We start from the raw sequence: 14,241 nt of genomic DNA, 5'->3' as shown, positions 1-14,241 counted from the left end.
TTCACTGGGGTGAAGGGGAAAGGTCCTCCAAGGATCCTGATCCGGAGGCTGAAAAATTCCTTCTATTCTGCTGATGTGTCTTATAGTACATGAGGGCGATGTCTGACAGGACGGGGCTGTCACAACGAGAACAGGAGCGTGTGGAGCTGTAGAGAACAGCCTGAGCTCTTGCTGCTCCACAGGAACGGTGGCTTTGGCTGCAAAACCCCCCAATTTACATCTCTTGTGTTGAGTGCTGAAAATAGTTTAATTCCAAACGAGCTGCTGACTGGAAGAGCATGAGACTCTTAAATGCAAACTTGTCACAGGAACGAGACCAGTCTCCTTAAAGAACTTCTAGGGACTACTTCTTTTGACATGTGTAAGTTTGCTGTGATTGTCTGAGAAAATGGCATTTTTTTCTCTGGGCAATAACAGATGCAATTAAAAACCAACCAACCAAACAAATCTTGTACCTATGGAGGTGCTGTTGTCTTGAGCCAAAGCAAATGGGCTACAGCCTGTGGTGTGACTGGACCATCTGAGGATGAAATGATGATGCTTGGAGGAAACAGTCACCGAGGAGCCACCCTGTGCCCCATTTTGAGGACTGAAATGCACAGGAATCCTATTCCGTCTGTCCAGAAATGGACTGAAAGAGCTTTCCCATCTCCTCAGCCTTCCCAAAGCTTTGAATTCTCTTCCCCTACCTAGAGCAAGGAAAAAAAAAAATTGACAACTTCTGTAAGCAGACAGGAAGCAATCACATGAGCTCCATCAAAATATGTAATCTCATACTTTAAAAATCTCTTCGGGTAAATTACCTAAAAAACTGTAAGTTAACCAAAGTGTTGAAATTGTGTTTTCATGCTGCAGAGCAAAACTGTCCCCTTTTTGAAATGTGACATTTTCAAATATTTATGTACATTTTTTTTAAACCAAGACACTTTTCCAAATCTGTACTCCCCCATTAACAACTTCGGGTTGCTGTTTTGCCCTTAAAAAATGTTTTACCAGAAATTTTCTCCCCAGCAATTCTCGTGAGGCCCTGATTCCACCCTTGGAGGTGGGCGGTTTAGAACCCGCCTGGATAGAAAGGCAGAAGTGTGGCTAAGCTGAGAGCAATCCTGTCATTCCAATACATAACTGTTGTTTGAACCGATGACCTTTCAGAAGTTCATTAGTTCTTGGCAATCGAAAGCAAGTGGAATTTATTTGCCTCCTTCAGGAAATTCAACCCATACTGTTGAAAATTGAGCGTTGCTCCAGAGGAAAAGCTTGATCAGCGGCTGAGTCGCTTGGACGGGAAGGTTATCCACGTGCTGGGGACTGGCAGCGGAGACCGTAAGTTCAAATTTATATCTCCTGTCATCTCCCATATCACATCTGGTCATGTTTCTTTTCTTGGAGCTTCATTTCCCCTTCACCACTGTTTTTGCAAAGACATGCAATGCATAAAGGACTGGGCAGCACTTTGCTGTCATGGTGATGTGGTCTAAACAAACCCAGAGTATTTCACCAGTATTTCAAAACTGACTTCTGGTTGCAAATGAAATAGCAGAGGAACTTGCAGTTTTGTTTGCACGGATCCTTGCCCAGTTAGTCATGCTGGCTTGCAGCTGACTCTTGGACATCTTCTAGAGTTTTATCAATTTCAGTGATAAATATCCCAATGCGCAGTGGCGTGCTAGATAACTTGCATCTAAAACTGATTAGCATTTCTCCTTTAAGAAGCATTTCTTTCTGTGCAAGGTAGGTTTCTCCAAAAGGAAAAATAAAAATTCCTCCAAAACTACGATGCACTAAGGTAGGACTTCTTCACCATTTCCTCGTGCTTTATGTTTTACAACCTCTGAACTGCCCAGCAGGAGATGCGAGGTCTGAGCCTCCAGCTGCTCTCTGAAGTGAAACTGGTGGGACTGGGTCTCTGGTACCCAGAAGGGGATGGAAAACACACCTCACATTGATCTCAGACAGCAGGATTGCTGCTGAGAATGAAATCGTTCATGTTTTGTAACATCACATCGGTGGTCGTCACAGGAATATTGCGAGTTGCTTAGCCATGAGGTAAAGCGCTAGAAGAACAGAGTGACTAAATTTCCTGGAATAAATGAAGCACTGGCTTTCTGAAGTATGTGAACTCGCATAGCACAACAAAACAGGGATCTCCATTCTCCAAACATGGTGGGTATCTTCTGTGCCTGCAAATTTTCCAACTCTTTAGCTGCAAAGGGGAAATCCTGGAGAGCTTCACTGTCGATGACTCATCTTTGAGATAAAACACATTTTTTTAATAGCAAGTATAACTAGTCATCAGAGTAAACTAGCCAATGCTGTAGTAAAGCCTTTGGCACCCTGGGCCTGGACGATCTCTTTCTGCTCTTTTTCAGTTGCAAATCACTGAGTTCTGTGGGATCAATGGATGGAGCTTAGGCCCTCCATTTTCTGTTTCAGATTATACAACAACACGATCTCCTCGAACCAGTAATCCATGACTATCCATCAAATTAAAAGCAGTCAGGCAGATGTTCCATATGCAAATACTATGTGTATTTGCATTTACAGGTTTTTTTAAATGATGTTTCACATAGTGCTAGACACTTCCCTTCCTTACCAACATCAATTTAAGGCCAAAATAGGATGTGTTGTCTGTTTTCTTAGTGTGAGAGGAAAAGATTACCTTTCTCTGCAGTATATCCATGGAAATCAACCCTATGTCTTGGAGATTCCTTTGAGGGACAGCCCCCTTCCCAGCAAGGGGCTAAAGGGTTTGCTGAGCACAATTTTTTACCCAAATAAAGCCAAGTTTGTGTGATAGGATGGCACATATATTTGCACTCCTTCCCTGCTTCCTCATAACTTTTGAACCCATTGACCGGTCTCTACCCAGTTTTCGCAGAAGGGAAGCTGTCACTGTGATACCAGCTTATCATCCTGTAGCTTACTGGCATCTGGGCAGAGGAACGAGGCTCTGGTGTCGCTCACCACCAAGGGGACGACTTCTGAGTGAGCTCAACATTTTGTAGACACCAGAGAGTCCACGTGAAGGTATTAAGGGCAGCCCAGACAGCATCGCTGGAGCCTGCACTTGGTGAGGTGCCTGCGGGGAGCGAGGATGCTTCCCAGTGCTTTCCAGAAGGACCAGGAGCAGATCCTGGCCGTGGCTGTGCTTTCTGGCCAGGGCAGCCGAGCAGGGATGATTTGGAACTGCTCAGCTCCAGCTTGGTGCCAGCCACAGCCTCCAGTGTTTGTCCTTCCTCCGAGCTTGTGGTTAGCACAGCGCTTAGCTCACCCCAGCCTGACCACAGCCCGTGCAACGTGCCCTCCTCCGCAGCAAAGACTCGGTCCTGGTGGCTCTTCTTTCCTCCTGTTTAGGACAAACGGCTCTTAAACAGCTGATATTTAAAAAGGGGGTTTATTGCCAAATTTCAAAGCTCTTTTACAATCAGGAGACAAAGTGCTGCCTTTCCATGGGCTGCAGCAGCTGCTTTTCAGATAGTCACCCACATTTGCTTGCTTGCAAACTTGCTTCCTTCCTGTCGCAGACACATAACCAGGTGGCACAGCCCCAAACACAGACTGACACCCCAGCGCTCCATGCCCAGACGGTTTTCAGGCACAAATAAACCAGCCTTAGTGCAGCCAGAAATTAGACGTAAGTTTAAATGTAAGTTTAAAGGAAGATTTAAAAAAAAAAAAAAAAAAAAAGGTGCATGGTGGCAGGATGTATGCTATGGGAGTTGCTGTATAAGGTCAGAGCAGCCCAGGATCCTGTTTCTGATGCTGCCATTTTCAGAGGAGCATGTAAAAACACCCCAGAAAGCAGATGCAGGAGAATCCACTCTCCAGCGCTAGGCAGGACCTGGCTCATGACCGAAATGAGCAGAACAAGTGGGCAAACTGCCAAAGGAACATGGTGCATTTTTTCCTGCAAAGTCTAGGTGAATCGGGCTTACAGCCGGGCTAGACGTTTTAGGATGAAACTGCTAACCCTATTAGAAGAAATAGTTAAAACCACAAAGTCTCTAACATAGCATTTTCAGCAGTAGAGTTACTGGGTGCTACAAAGATTCCATTTAATTTATACCTATTTACAAGACATAATACAAATTTAGTAAGTTCTGTTAGTAGAGCAAATACAGTAATTAGCTGTAGCTTGTAAAATGATTTAACTTGCCCATTTCCTAACAGATATAGAGTTTTTTTATCTGTTCAGATTCCTACTGATGGGTATTTAGTAAAATGTCAGACATTTATTCATCAGAATATTCAGTATAATATAAAAATATACAGTAAATATAAGCACATCCTGTAGGTTTGGCTGTAACAGATAGGGATGTCTGGGTATTTTCATCAGCGCTTTACTAAACGGGTATCCACAGAACACAAGAAAACACCCATAAGAGCAAAAGCATTTGTATATTAATTAGGGGACTGAACTATCCCATAAGCTGCTTTAATTCCCCTGGGTTTTCAGTTCCAGGCTTTGATTTGCCCATCCTGGAGTTTAGAACTGGCTTCAGCTTTGGGATATGAACCTGTACCCAGAGTTTGCCCTGGTTTGCGTGTCTTTCCGTTCACAGGAACTGCTTTTTCCCCATCTAATTTATCTATTGTAATAGAACTGCATCTTGCAAAAGCCTGCCTGCTCTTTGAAGCTGATGTCCCTCGACTTCCAGTGCACACCAGGTTCTGACAGCTCACATTCATACCACACAGTATTCGGTAAACAAAAGTGCACATGCAGAAAAATACATTTAGATAGCAAATAGGCACTGAATATTTTCTGTGTTGTTAGCCCTTGTCCTAAGTGTGTCTGGAAAGGCGAATAAGACCCATGGTTCACATTGAATCGACAGCAGCAAATGACACAGATCCAGAGTTTGTTCCAGGCTACGTGCCTGGGAGTGGGCTTAGGACGTAAGAATCTTTTTTGTCTCAAAGCAAAGCTTTTTGGCACCTGAGCCCTGAGTGTTTGACTGTGTAGAACTTTCCACGTGAGAGAATAACAAGTGAATTCCCATGCGATGTCTATGGCTGTCTTGAGAGGGAGACAGAACACTGAAACCCAGGCTGCTTTAGTCAAAAGAGGCAGAAGCATCAATTCTAGTCACTACCTGCCTTGGTGGCTCCGGGTGGTGAAAAACAGGGTGTTTGGAAGCCCAAAGCCAATATTTCTATGCTCAGACCTGAAGTGCCCACTGCCTAGCCTACAAAGAGGCTCAGATAAAGCTTTACTGCTATGGGGAGGTGTTTGCAGGTCATTGCAGCCTGTGGAACCTGGAAAATTATAACAGAAAGACCAGAAGGAAAAGAAATGAGTGAGCTAAGCAGGCCGTGCTGGCAAAAGAGAGAAAAGAGCTTGGGTAGCGTGTCACTCCTTAAAACCAGACTGGGAAAATCGCCCTTTTCCGTGCTTCCAGAGCCTGGCTCCAGCAAAGGAGAAGCCCTTTGGGCTGTCATACAATTCTCCTCAGAGCAAATATAGAGAACAGGGGAGGGGAAGCAGCTCAGGTACAGGGCTATACAGCAGTGGTGCAAATACATTATTTTATCACAGCCATAATCACTAACGATCATGGGAACTGTGGTTGCTTTCAACAGGTGGGCTGGGAAGCTGTGGGAGTTGTCCCGGAGCCTTCTGCAATGCCTTCTTCAGACCCTTCTGTAGCAATGCGGTTTTTATTTTAATATACGTAAGCCACTTGGGACCAGCCCCAAAGTTGTGCGTGCAAAATACCTTTCCCTCCATGTGCTCCAATTACAGATGTCTGTGCCAAACCCCGGCTCTCGCGCTCGCCAGGACACGGCAGGTAGAGACGTGATAAATAGGAAGAGGGATCCCATCCAGACCCGCTGCCCAGTGTGTGTCTTCCTGTCAGTTAATGTCCCAAACCAACAGGGAGCGAGCCCACAGCTAAGGGAACAAGCATCCCTAAAGGTCCTTCATGACAGCTCTCCCAGGAAGCTCCTGGAGATCTCCTGGGGACAAGTTCTCCAAATGTTTGGCTAATTGTTCCCAGCGATGATGAGGGGATTCAGAGTTACTAGACAGGTATGGACCTCCATAATAAATGTGAAAGGAACTCTTTCAACGGCCAAGTGTAATCTGCTTTGTGCCTCAATTTCCCTATTAATAAAACAGGAACAATTAATACTTGCCTGACAATGATGCATTGAGACTTGTGTTCACTTAGTGCTTAGGACACCTAAAGCTCTGCAGATCCAGACTCAGAATGGCCCTCGTGCAGCTGCTCCAGATCTGGGGACACTACTTGTAGTCAGGAGTTGGCCGGTTTTATTTGTCTCTGTGTGAGGTCACTTTTGAACTGTGGATGTGGTTTTATGAGTATTTTTGGAGAAGGTTAAACCATTTATCTTGACATTCCTAGATGTCACTGGGCCAGGTGGTCTGGGAAACCTTGCCAGCAAGTGAACAAACACTGACTACGGTTAGCCTTGAATGATTTAACTGGGAAAACCAGATAGGTGCCAGTGCAATCTGGTATCTGCTTGCCTGTAAATACAGATAGACAGGGGCTTTTGCTACAATAGCCATTCTGCTCCTTTCAAAAATCTGGCTTGGTTTGATTACCAGTAATTTTTAAGGCCTGATCCATCAAAAGGACTTTGGACCGAGCCCTTGGAGAGCATTCACATTTCTGAAGCTGTTCAATGTCCTGTAACCTTCTGCTGTGCTAAGAGGATTAAAACCGGACTGGTATGTACAGCATGAAGAAAGAGAGAAAGACGCAATAACTGAAAGCTCACTTCTGTCCCATAAACATGGTGTGCACAGCAAAACACCACCTTTTAAACACTGGCCTAGCAATGGTACAAATCATAAATGGTAAATGTTTAGCTTTGATTTTGAGAAAGAAGTCTCTTTGAAGAGTATGTCAGGGAGCACTTCTCCTATAAAGAGTCACTAGATCCTTTTGCTTTTCTTTCTGTTTCTGTGTTGCTTCTTTTTTCAGTTCCCCAAGACCTTTAATTTCTTGCAAAACTTGTGTAGCTTGCCGAAGTTGTTCTACTGCCTCATTGAGCAATGTCTCTGCCATCACTGGGGGCCCATTCCCTTCCTGGGCCTGTTCCAACCCTTCACGTAAAACCTTCTGCAGAAGTTTTTCTGTCTTTTCCCTTTCATTAGCAACTTTCTCCTCCATTTTAGCTAAGCAGTGATGGGAATCCTTGGGGAAACCTTGGCTCGGAAGTGCTCTCTGTGTATTTTTGGAATCAGACAGCAAGTCTCCCAGAGAAGAGCTGCGAAGTTTAAGAGCTGAAGTGTTTTCTACAGATGCTTTCTTCTCAATAGCTGCTTTTACACTCTCGTGGCCTGTTTCTGTCGCTAAGGAAGTCTCTGTCTCTTCTGCTGAACTTTGCTGTTCCTTCTCGGCAGAGGTTTTCCCATTTCCTTCTTCGGTTTCAGCTGTTGGGGATGTGGACTCCGCCACCTCGCTGGCTGCGATCCCATTCACCGTGGGCTTGGAGCTGCCAGACTCCAGGTCTTTGCAAGCCCCAGCGTCCAGCTCACCACGGCTGGAGTTCATCGTGGCCAGCATTTTTTCGGACAGAACCTTAGGAGGAGGAACAGGAGGCTTTGTAACATCTGCAGTGGCAACCTCAGCGAGGTTGTCTTTGCTACCGTCTCCTGATGATTTCAAGTCTTCTGTGGTTTTAGGCTCAGGGACTGGTTGGTCCCAAGTGACTTTTAGCTTGTCTGGCACACTCTTAGGAAGAGGAATTGGAGCTTTTGCTGTGCCCCCGTTGCTGTCCTCAGTGAGGTTCTCTCTGTTCTCCTCGCTTGGTGCTTGGGATCCTTCCACATTCTCCTCTGGGCTTACAGAGTCCTCTTCCTTGGCATTTACATTGTCCTTTGATGCTATGCCTTCCTTCAGCTTCTTATCTGGAGGCAACGGAGGAGACAGAGGTTTTTTATGTTCCTGGTCAGGAACATTGTTCTCTGCATCTTGGTTTTCTTTTGTGCCAGTGGGTTTTGTAGGTGGCATAGGTGGCTTTGGAATTTCTTTCTGAGGTGGTGCATTGTCGCTTTCACTGGTGGTGGAATCAAAGTTTGGTGGTCCGTTGTCTACTATATCCAGATCTAGTCGCAGGATACCATCCGATGTAGACTTGGCAGCCTGAAACACAAGAGAGAACTTTCTCAATATCTATCCCATCGTCAATCCTGTGCTCTATCCTTTGACTTCAAGCTAAAATGCAAGGCTCACAACCAGCATGGCAAACAAGGGATTGCTGCTTCACACATCCACCTCGTTTGTACTTCAAGATGTTGAAAATGCAAGAAAATCTGACTGATAACAAAACTGATGCTCTTAAGAGCAGCTTTTTTTGTAGCTCAAGAGCTTAAGGTTCTTCCACACAGCATCACCCTGTACTACCCCCTAACAGCAGCAGCCAGCTCTACCAGCGTTAATCTAATAAGTGAAACCCAATGTGATCTGCTCTGCTAAAATTTAATGAGCTATGATAATCACAAATACCAAACATTTCACCCAACAAAGAAGAAAGTCATGTCAAATCACGTACATTGCAGCAAATCTTGAATGCATCGAGTGAAGCGCTTCCATCCCCCTTCATAGCCCTGCTCTTCCCCAGACAAACATGTTCTGTGAATGTCATGAGCGTTTTGCTGCCGAGTTATTTTCTGCCTGATAGTGCAGAAACTTGCACAAGAAATCAAAGCCAATAACCATAAGCAGTCAAGAATTAGGACAAAAGCACAGAACTTATTTTACTACTTCATTTGAGAAGAACATCTCAAAGCCTCTTCCACAATAACCTTATTTCTTGTTTTTTCTGTTGTTGCTGAGTGGTCAGCTGTTATATTTTAATTCTTCATCCTGTGGTAGCTGGATCCCTCTACTTCCTTCATTTACAGTGTGCCAACCAAAAGCACGCCCGCCTTCTGCTTTTGGGACTGTCATATTTTCTCTTGAACATAGAAAACAAGTTGATCTTTAGATCACTTGGCCAGAAATACTATTGTAATACCATTGCCTTGTGCTTGCTTCCTCCAACCCGACATCATCCCTGTCTTACCAGGGCTAAGCCTCAGCTGGTTAAACCTCCTTCAAACCACAGACTCTGTACAAATCGCTCTAGTACGGTTTGGTTTTTTTTTTCCTAAAAAGGATGGACTTAGTAAAGACATTGCAGTGTGTAAGCTCCATACCCCACAGAGAGAAACTGAGTGACAGTTCCTGTGTGATGAACCCAAAACCACACGACGGCAGAGCTGCAGCCAGGGCCAGGCTCTTGCACTGCAGGGAGTTTAGTTAAAGTCTCTTTTTGCCTTTCCAGCCCATCAGAGAGATGGAGGCAAGCTGAATCCCGGCAGCTTGGCCCTGCCCCATCCTCACCTGGCTTGTTTTGACACTGAAAATCATCATTCATCCCATTTCCTTCATGATAGGGCAGCCAGCAGCCATGATATACATCTTTCTGCAGGCTCTTTCCCTCCTTTTCCCTTCATTCCTGCTTCTGAATTTGTAAGCCAGTTTCCCCTGAATTTGGCTGAAGGTGAGAGGTCTTACAGGTATGAACCTCGGAGGTATCTCGTGAAAATAGTGAGCTGGGCAGAGGGAAAGAATTTTTTAATGCCTAGGGAGGGGCTTCCTACCTTACCAAACCCGTATTAGGCAAGAGAGAATCAACATTTCATTGCTGCTGTGACTTTTGTCATGTTTTCTTCTGCGGTTTTCTGGAGGAGTGGATGGGAATCTATGATTCATTCCCATGCATTTCTCTAGAAGAGACACTCTCCTTCCATTTCTATGCAAAGTAAAAAGTCTTGAGGCATCTTATTTTCTGCATTTGAGTGCTGTGCAGACATAAGTCAGTCTTGGAAGTTTGGAGAAGGTTTGATTTTAAAACCTTCCTTGGTTGAGATTGATGCTCTGCTCAAATATCAATCTGTCTATGGAAAGTTTTTCGTAAATCACAGGAATCAAACATTAGTTAAGAACCTCTCCCACAGAAATGAACTGCAAGTTTATTTCGTGGTGGTTTTTCTTTCTTTTTCTTTTTTTAAGTGACAGATCCAGAAAATCAGTTAAGAGTAGACTGGCTAGTCCATAAAACTGCCTGGGAAAATAATGTATTTGGTTTCAGACCTAAGGAAGGGCTTATGAGCTTGAAGGCTTGTCTGCTTTTTCCAGTTAGCCTAATAAAAAATACAGCTTCTCCCCATAGACCGTGTGGTTCTTCTACCTTCAGACCACTGTGGCTACCAAATCATCACTTCTTAGAAAATAAATTTAGGAGCTTCGGTCTCTTCTGATTAAAGTGAAACTGTAATGGCTCTCAGCAGACGGTGAAGCGGCTCGTGAGTTATGGGAAGCTGAATATATCATAACGTGTTGCAGCACCTACAGATCTATGGGAACCTGGAGCTTCGGTAGAGAGGAGCTGGTGCAGTCATTCCCAGAGGAAGCTGTTTTCCTCGTCAGCTTTCTCTGGGATCTCTATACCTGGGCTTTTCCCTGGGGTTTTGCAGCTCCGGGTGCTCCCAGCTGGGGAGATGGCTCACCCCAGGGCTTGCACGTACCTCCTTGAGGTGACTTCTCGTGGGCGGCCGGCGCCCCTGGGTCATTTTCACCCTGTCCCGAGTTACGTGGTCCAAGGAAAGGCTCTCGTCTACTTTCACCTTTAACAGAGGAAAGAACAAAGGAAGAGGGTCATTAATTTCTGAAGATTTATCTGTAAAGTTCTCACAGTCACACGTGAAGGGATGCAGCATTCGGATCCAGGAGCGTTCTTGAATATTTCCCTTCTACAGTCTTTGCCTTCGACTTTAGTTACAGCCTGCCTGCAAAGCCCGGCATGCGTGATGGATATTTAAGGTATATCTGTCCTACATGGAGCTGTGTTTATCTAACTCCTAAGCAAAGCATCAAACCTTCAGAGGTTTGCGATCACTGACCTCCCCTCTCCCTAAAGGGAAGGAAGGACACAAGGCAGCGTTGTTGTCCTCGCTGTAACCTGGGCTTGGACCGGCTCCTGCACGTGGCAAAGCACAGCGCTGAAATTGCTGTTGCCATCTTAGAGGTGAAAGCTCATTAATAACCGTGACCCGACTGTGAACTGTATCAGCAGCGCTTCGTTACAGACCTTCCCTGCGACAGCTCTAATGACTGCAGGATGCTGAAGGGAAGGTGTGAGCAGTGACCTGGATTAATCACAACTCTGGCTGAATTAACACCTTTGTTGCCTGGAATCAGATGACAAATCTGCGTCCCACACGTGGGGAGGGAAGTTCCAGCCCCCTGGCAGGTATTTTTTTTGCACTGGCTCTGTGACTGCCCACCCACGCACGCTGCTGTGCCAAAGGGCTGGAGTCTGCACCACGCAGAGAGGAGCACCAGTGACCGGGGATGGTGAAATGTCAGCGTGTCCTTGGTTTGCTGGTCACAAGTTTGTACAATAGGAAAGCTGGTGAGGGTGAAATAGGGATTTAAAAGGAACAAAATGGGTCTCAATCCCCAGCTGAGATGGTAGAGTGGTTTTACAGCTCTTTCAGTGAAGAACAGCTAATCCAAGCCAGCTGCGGGCTTGACCCGTTAGCTTGTGCCTGGCCTGTGCAGAAATACTTTAAATCTGAGATCTGATCCTTACTGGAATGAAGGAGAATTAGAGGCTGGCACCCTCTGAGAAGCCGTATCCTCAGAAGGAGGATAACCCCAGGGCAGGGCGGTGACCCGAGATCCCACCTTGCTGTGCTGCCCAGGGGCTGCGCAGAGTTCCCTGCCCACCTCAGAGCCCCGTGCTGTGTCCCTCATGCTCTGAGCCACCGTGGGGTCACTCCAGCAAGGGCTGAGCACCACTGCATTACAGGACATCACATCTCCCACCCACCAAAACGTGAGAGCCAACCCGGCTGCTAAGCTCTCTGCTGCTGGGTTTTATCTTCCTGGGTTGCTGCTGGTTCCAGCTGGTCCCTTTAATTCCACGTGCCACTTCCCACTCACTCCAAGGGCCTGAGGAACTGCTACACCCCACTACCAGCAAAAACCTGACACTGAGTGACATTTGCCGTGGCAAAAAAAGAATTTTCCAGCCTCTCCTCCTGCTTTTGCCCACTGCTGAATAAAAGCAAAGCCCAAGCTCTCAGAGTTCACATCTCTAGCCCTGTATCTGCAGCGCTTAGCGCTCCTCTCAAAACTTTTACTCATTGCTTTAGTTTCTTCTGCTAAACAGATCTTGCCAATTGCTTTGTCCCGTCGTTACCCTGCCCGTTTCTTCCTGAGTCATTCCCGTGATGGTGGTTTTGTGAACTTCCTTTCAGTTACTGAAACAACTGCAGAATAGATACCGCTCCCTTGGTTTAGGTCAGGGCTGATTTACAACCTTACGGGGAGCAGGGGGAGGGTAGTCAGGCTCTAGGATGTGCAATTTTCATCCTTGAAGAATTTGGGAGCACAGGTGTGCTGGGGCCAGCTGAGAGGCAGCAGGTTTGGCCGGGACCATGGAGTAACTTTCCACCAGACTTCTCTCCAGACTGCAGGCAGAATAGCTGGTGGCCTGAGTCACTTCAGATTTTTCCAGTCTTGAAGACTGGGCTATGTCCTAACCAAATACCTCCATTTGCAGGTGGGGAATGTGGGGAAGACAGGTCTCTCCAGGCTGCAGCTCCAGCTCTGCACAGCTCTGTTATGGAGCAGCTCTGGGAGGACAGGCTGAGAGAGTTGGTGTGTTCAGCTGGAGAAGAGAAGCTCCAGGGAGACCTTATTGTGGCCTTTCCGTACTTAAAAGGGGCCGAGAAGAAAGATGGGGACAGACTTTTTAGCAGGGCCTGTTGCGATAGGACAGGGGGTGATGGTTTTAAACTAAAGGAGGGGAGATTCAGGCCAGAGGTGAGGAAGAAATCTTTTCCACTGAGGGCGGTGAGAGCCTGTCCCAGGTTGGCCAGAGAGGTGGTGGATGAACCATCCCTGGAGACATCCCAGGCCAGGCTGGACGGGGCTCTGAGCAACCTGAGCTGGTGCAGATGTCCCTGCTCATGGCAGGGGGGGCACTGGGGGAGCTGGGAAGGTCCCTTCCAACTCAAACTACTCTATGATTCTAACTCAGCATCACAGCTGCTTTTCTGCACCAGCCATTCCATCCAGAGATGGGAACACTCCTGCATTTGCTGCTCCCAAACCCACTGAAGCCACCAGACCATCTCACAGTGACTTTGGTGAGCTCTTGTGTCCCATGGGCCTCTTGGAGAGATGTCAGCTCTTAGCAGCACAGAACATCCCTCTGGCACATCGTCTACTCAACCAGCTGCCCCTGCCTCCCTGCACCTAACCCCCGCCAGGAGAGAGGGAAAAGTGGCAAGACGTAGGATGGTGCAAAGGGATTTTTACATGTTCTACCGTCTTGGCCTGGGAATTGAAGTGGCTGAAAGCTCCCAGCCTGTGGGGATGTGACCTGGTTTGCCTTAAATATCACCTTTCTCTTTCCTTCGACCATGGCTGGCATGCAGGAAGGACAGGGAGCACAGAGGCTCGGGCAAGTTCTGCTTTTAGCTAAAAAGTGGCAGATGTCAACTGACACAGAAATACGGTAGTTTGAAAACTGTTCCTCTTACCTCATCAAATATTTTGTTTTTTCCTCTATTGATCCCTTCATTAAGAGCTTTTATCCACGATTCCTTTTCTTCCAAAGTTGGAGCTTGAAATTTGATATCATGAACCTGCAAGAGCAGAGAGAGAATTTTGCCCAAGCATTCCTTGTCAGGAACAGAGAGGTAGCTCTCTGCTCTCTGTCTATCACTTCAGTTTCTATATAACATCCCGTTCCAGCCTGTGTTTAAACTACAGATTCCTGTGCACTTTGGCAAGTACTTCACTTCATAGCTCCCATGAACAGGATTTTGTTATGCTCAACAGCTTGTTGCTGTAGTTTTATTTTTGCAACTAGTAACTGAAGTAGTAAGAAAGTAAGAGTTTCTTCCTTCTGCAAAATGCTCAGAATAGCTCTTAGAGCAGCAGCAAGTTGTACAGCAAATGGTCGCACTGTGTAGAGAGTCAGACTGGAAGTCCGTGTCATTTTGTGCCGGTTCAGATGCAATAAAGTACTTTTCTCTTCAGCCTTCCTGCAGGCTGCAAGCCGATAGCAACGGGAAGGCTGCGTGCAGCGGGCTCTGCCTGCTTCCCTCTTCCTGCGGCTCTGCACGACAGAACTGATACGAGAATCCAGGGCTCTGATCTTGGCTGCACCAACCCCGACTCGGCTGAGCGCAGATGTGATGAG

General features: G+C 46.4%; 1 protein-coding gene across 1 annotated transcript in view; it reads right to left on the bottom strand.

Moving 5' to 3' along the window:
- Positions 1-3,394: 3,394 nt before the first annotated feature.
- PLEKHO2 (pleckstrin homology domain containing O2) overlaps positions 3,395-14,241 on the bottom strand; it is a 29,845-nt gene continuing 18,998 nt past the window's right edge. Inside the window, exons 4-6 of the mRNA XM_065642072.1 lie at positions 13,577-13,681; positions 10,550-10,648; positions 3,395-8,120 (exon numbers count right to left, since the gene is read on the bottom strand). Coding sequence (XP_065498144.1) covers positions 6,879-8,120; positions 10,550-10,648; positions 13,577-13,681 — 1,446 coding nt within the window. The 3' untranslated portion in view covers positions 3,395-6,878. The remainder of the gene's footprint in view (positions 8,121-10,549; positions 10,649-13,576; positions 13,682-14,241) is intronic.

Source organism: Caloenas nicobarica, chromosome 10 (genome assembly GCF_036013445.1).
Source record: "Caloenas nicobarica isolate bCalNic1 chromosome 10, bCalNic1.hap1, whole genome shotgun sequence".
Taxonomy (NCBI): domain Eukaryota; kingdom Metazoa; phylum Chordata; class Aves; order Columbiformes; family Columbidae; genus Caloenas; species Caloenas nicobarica.
This window is presented reverse-complemented; position numbering and strand designations above follow the sequence as displayed.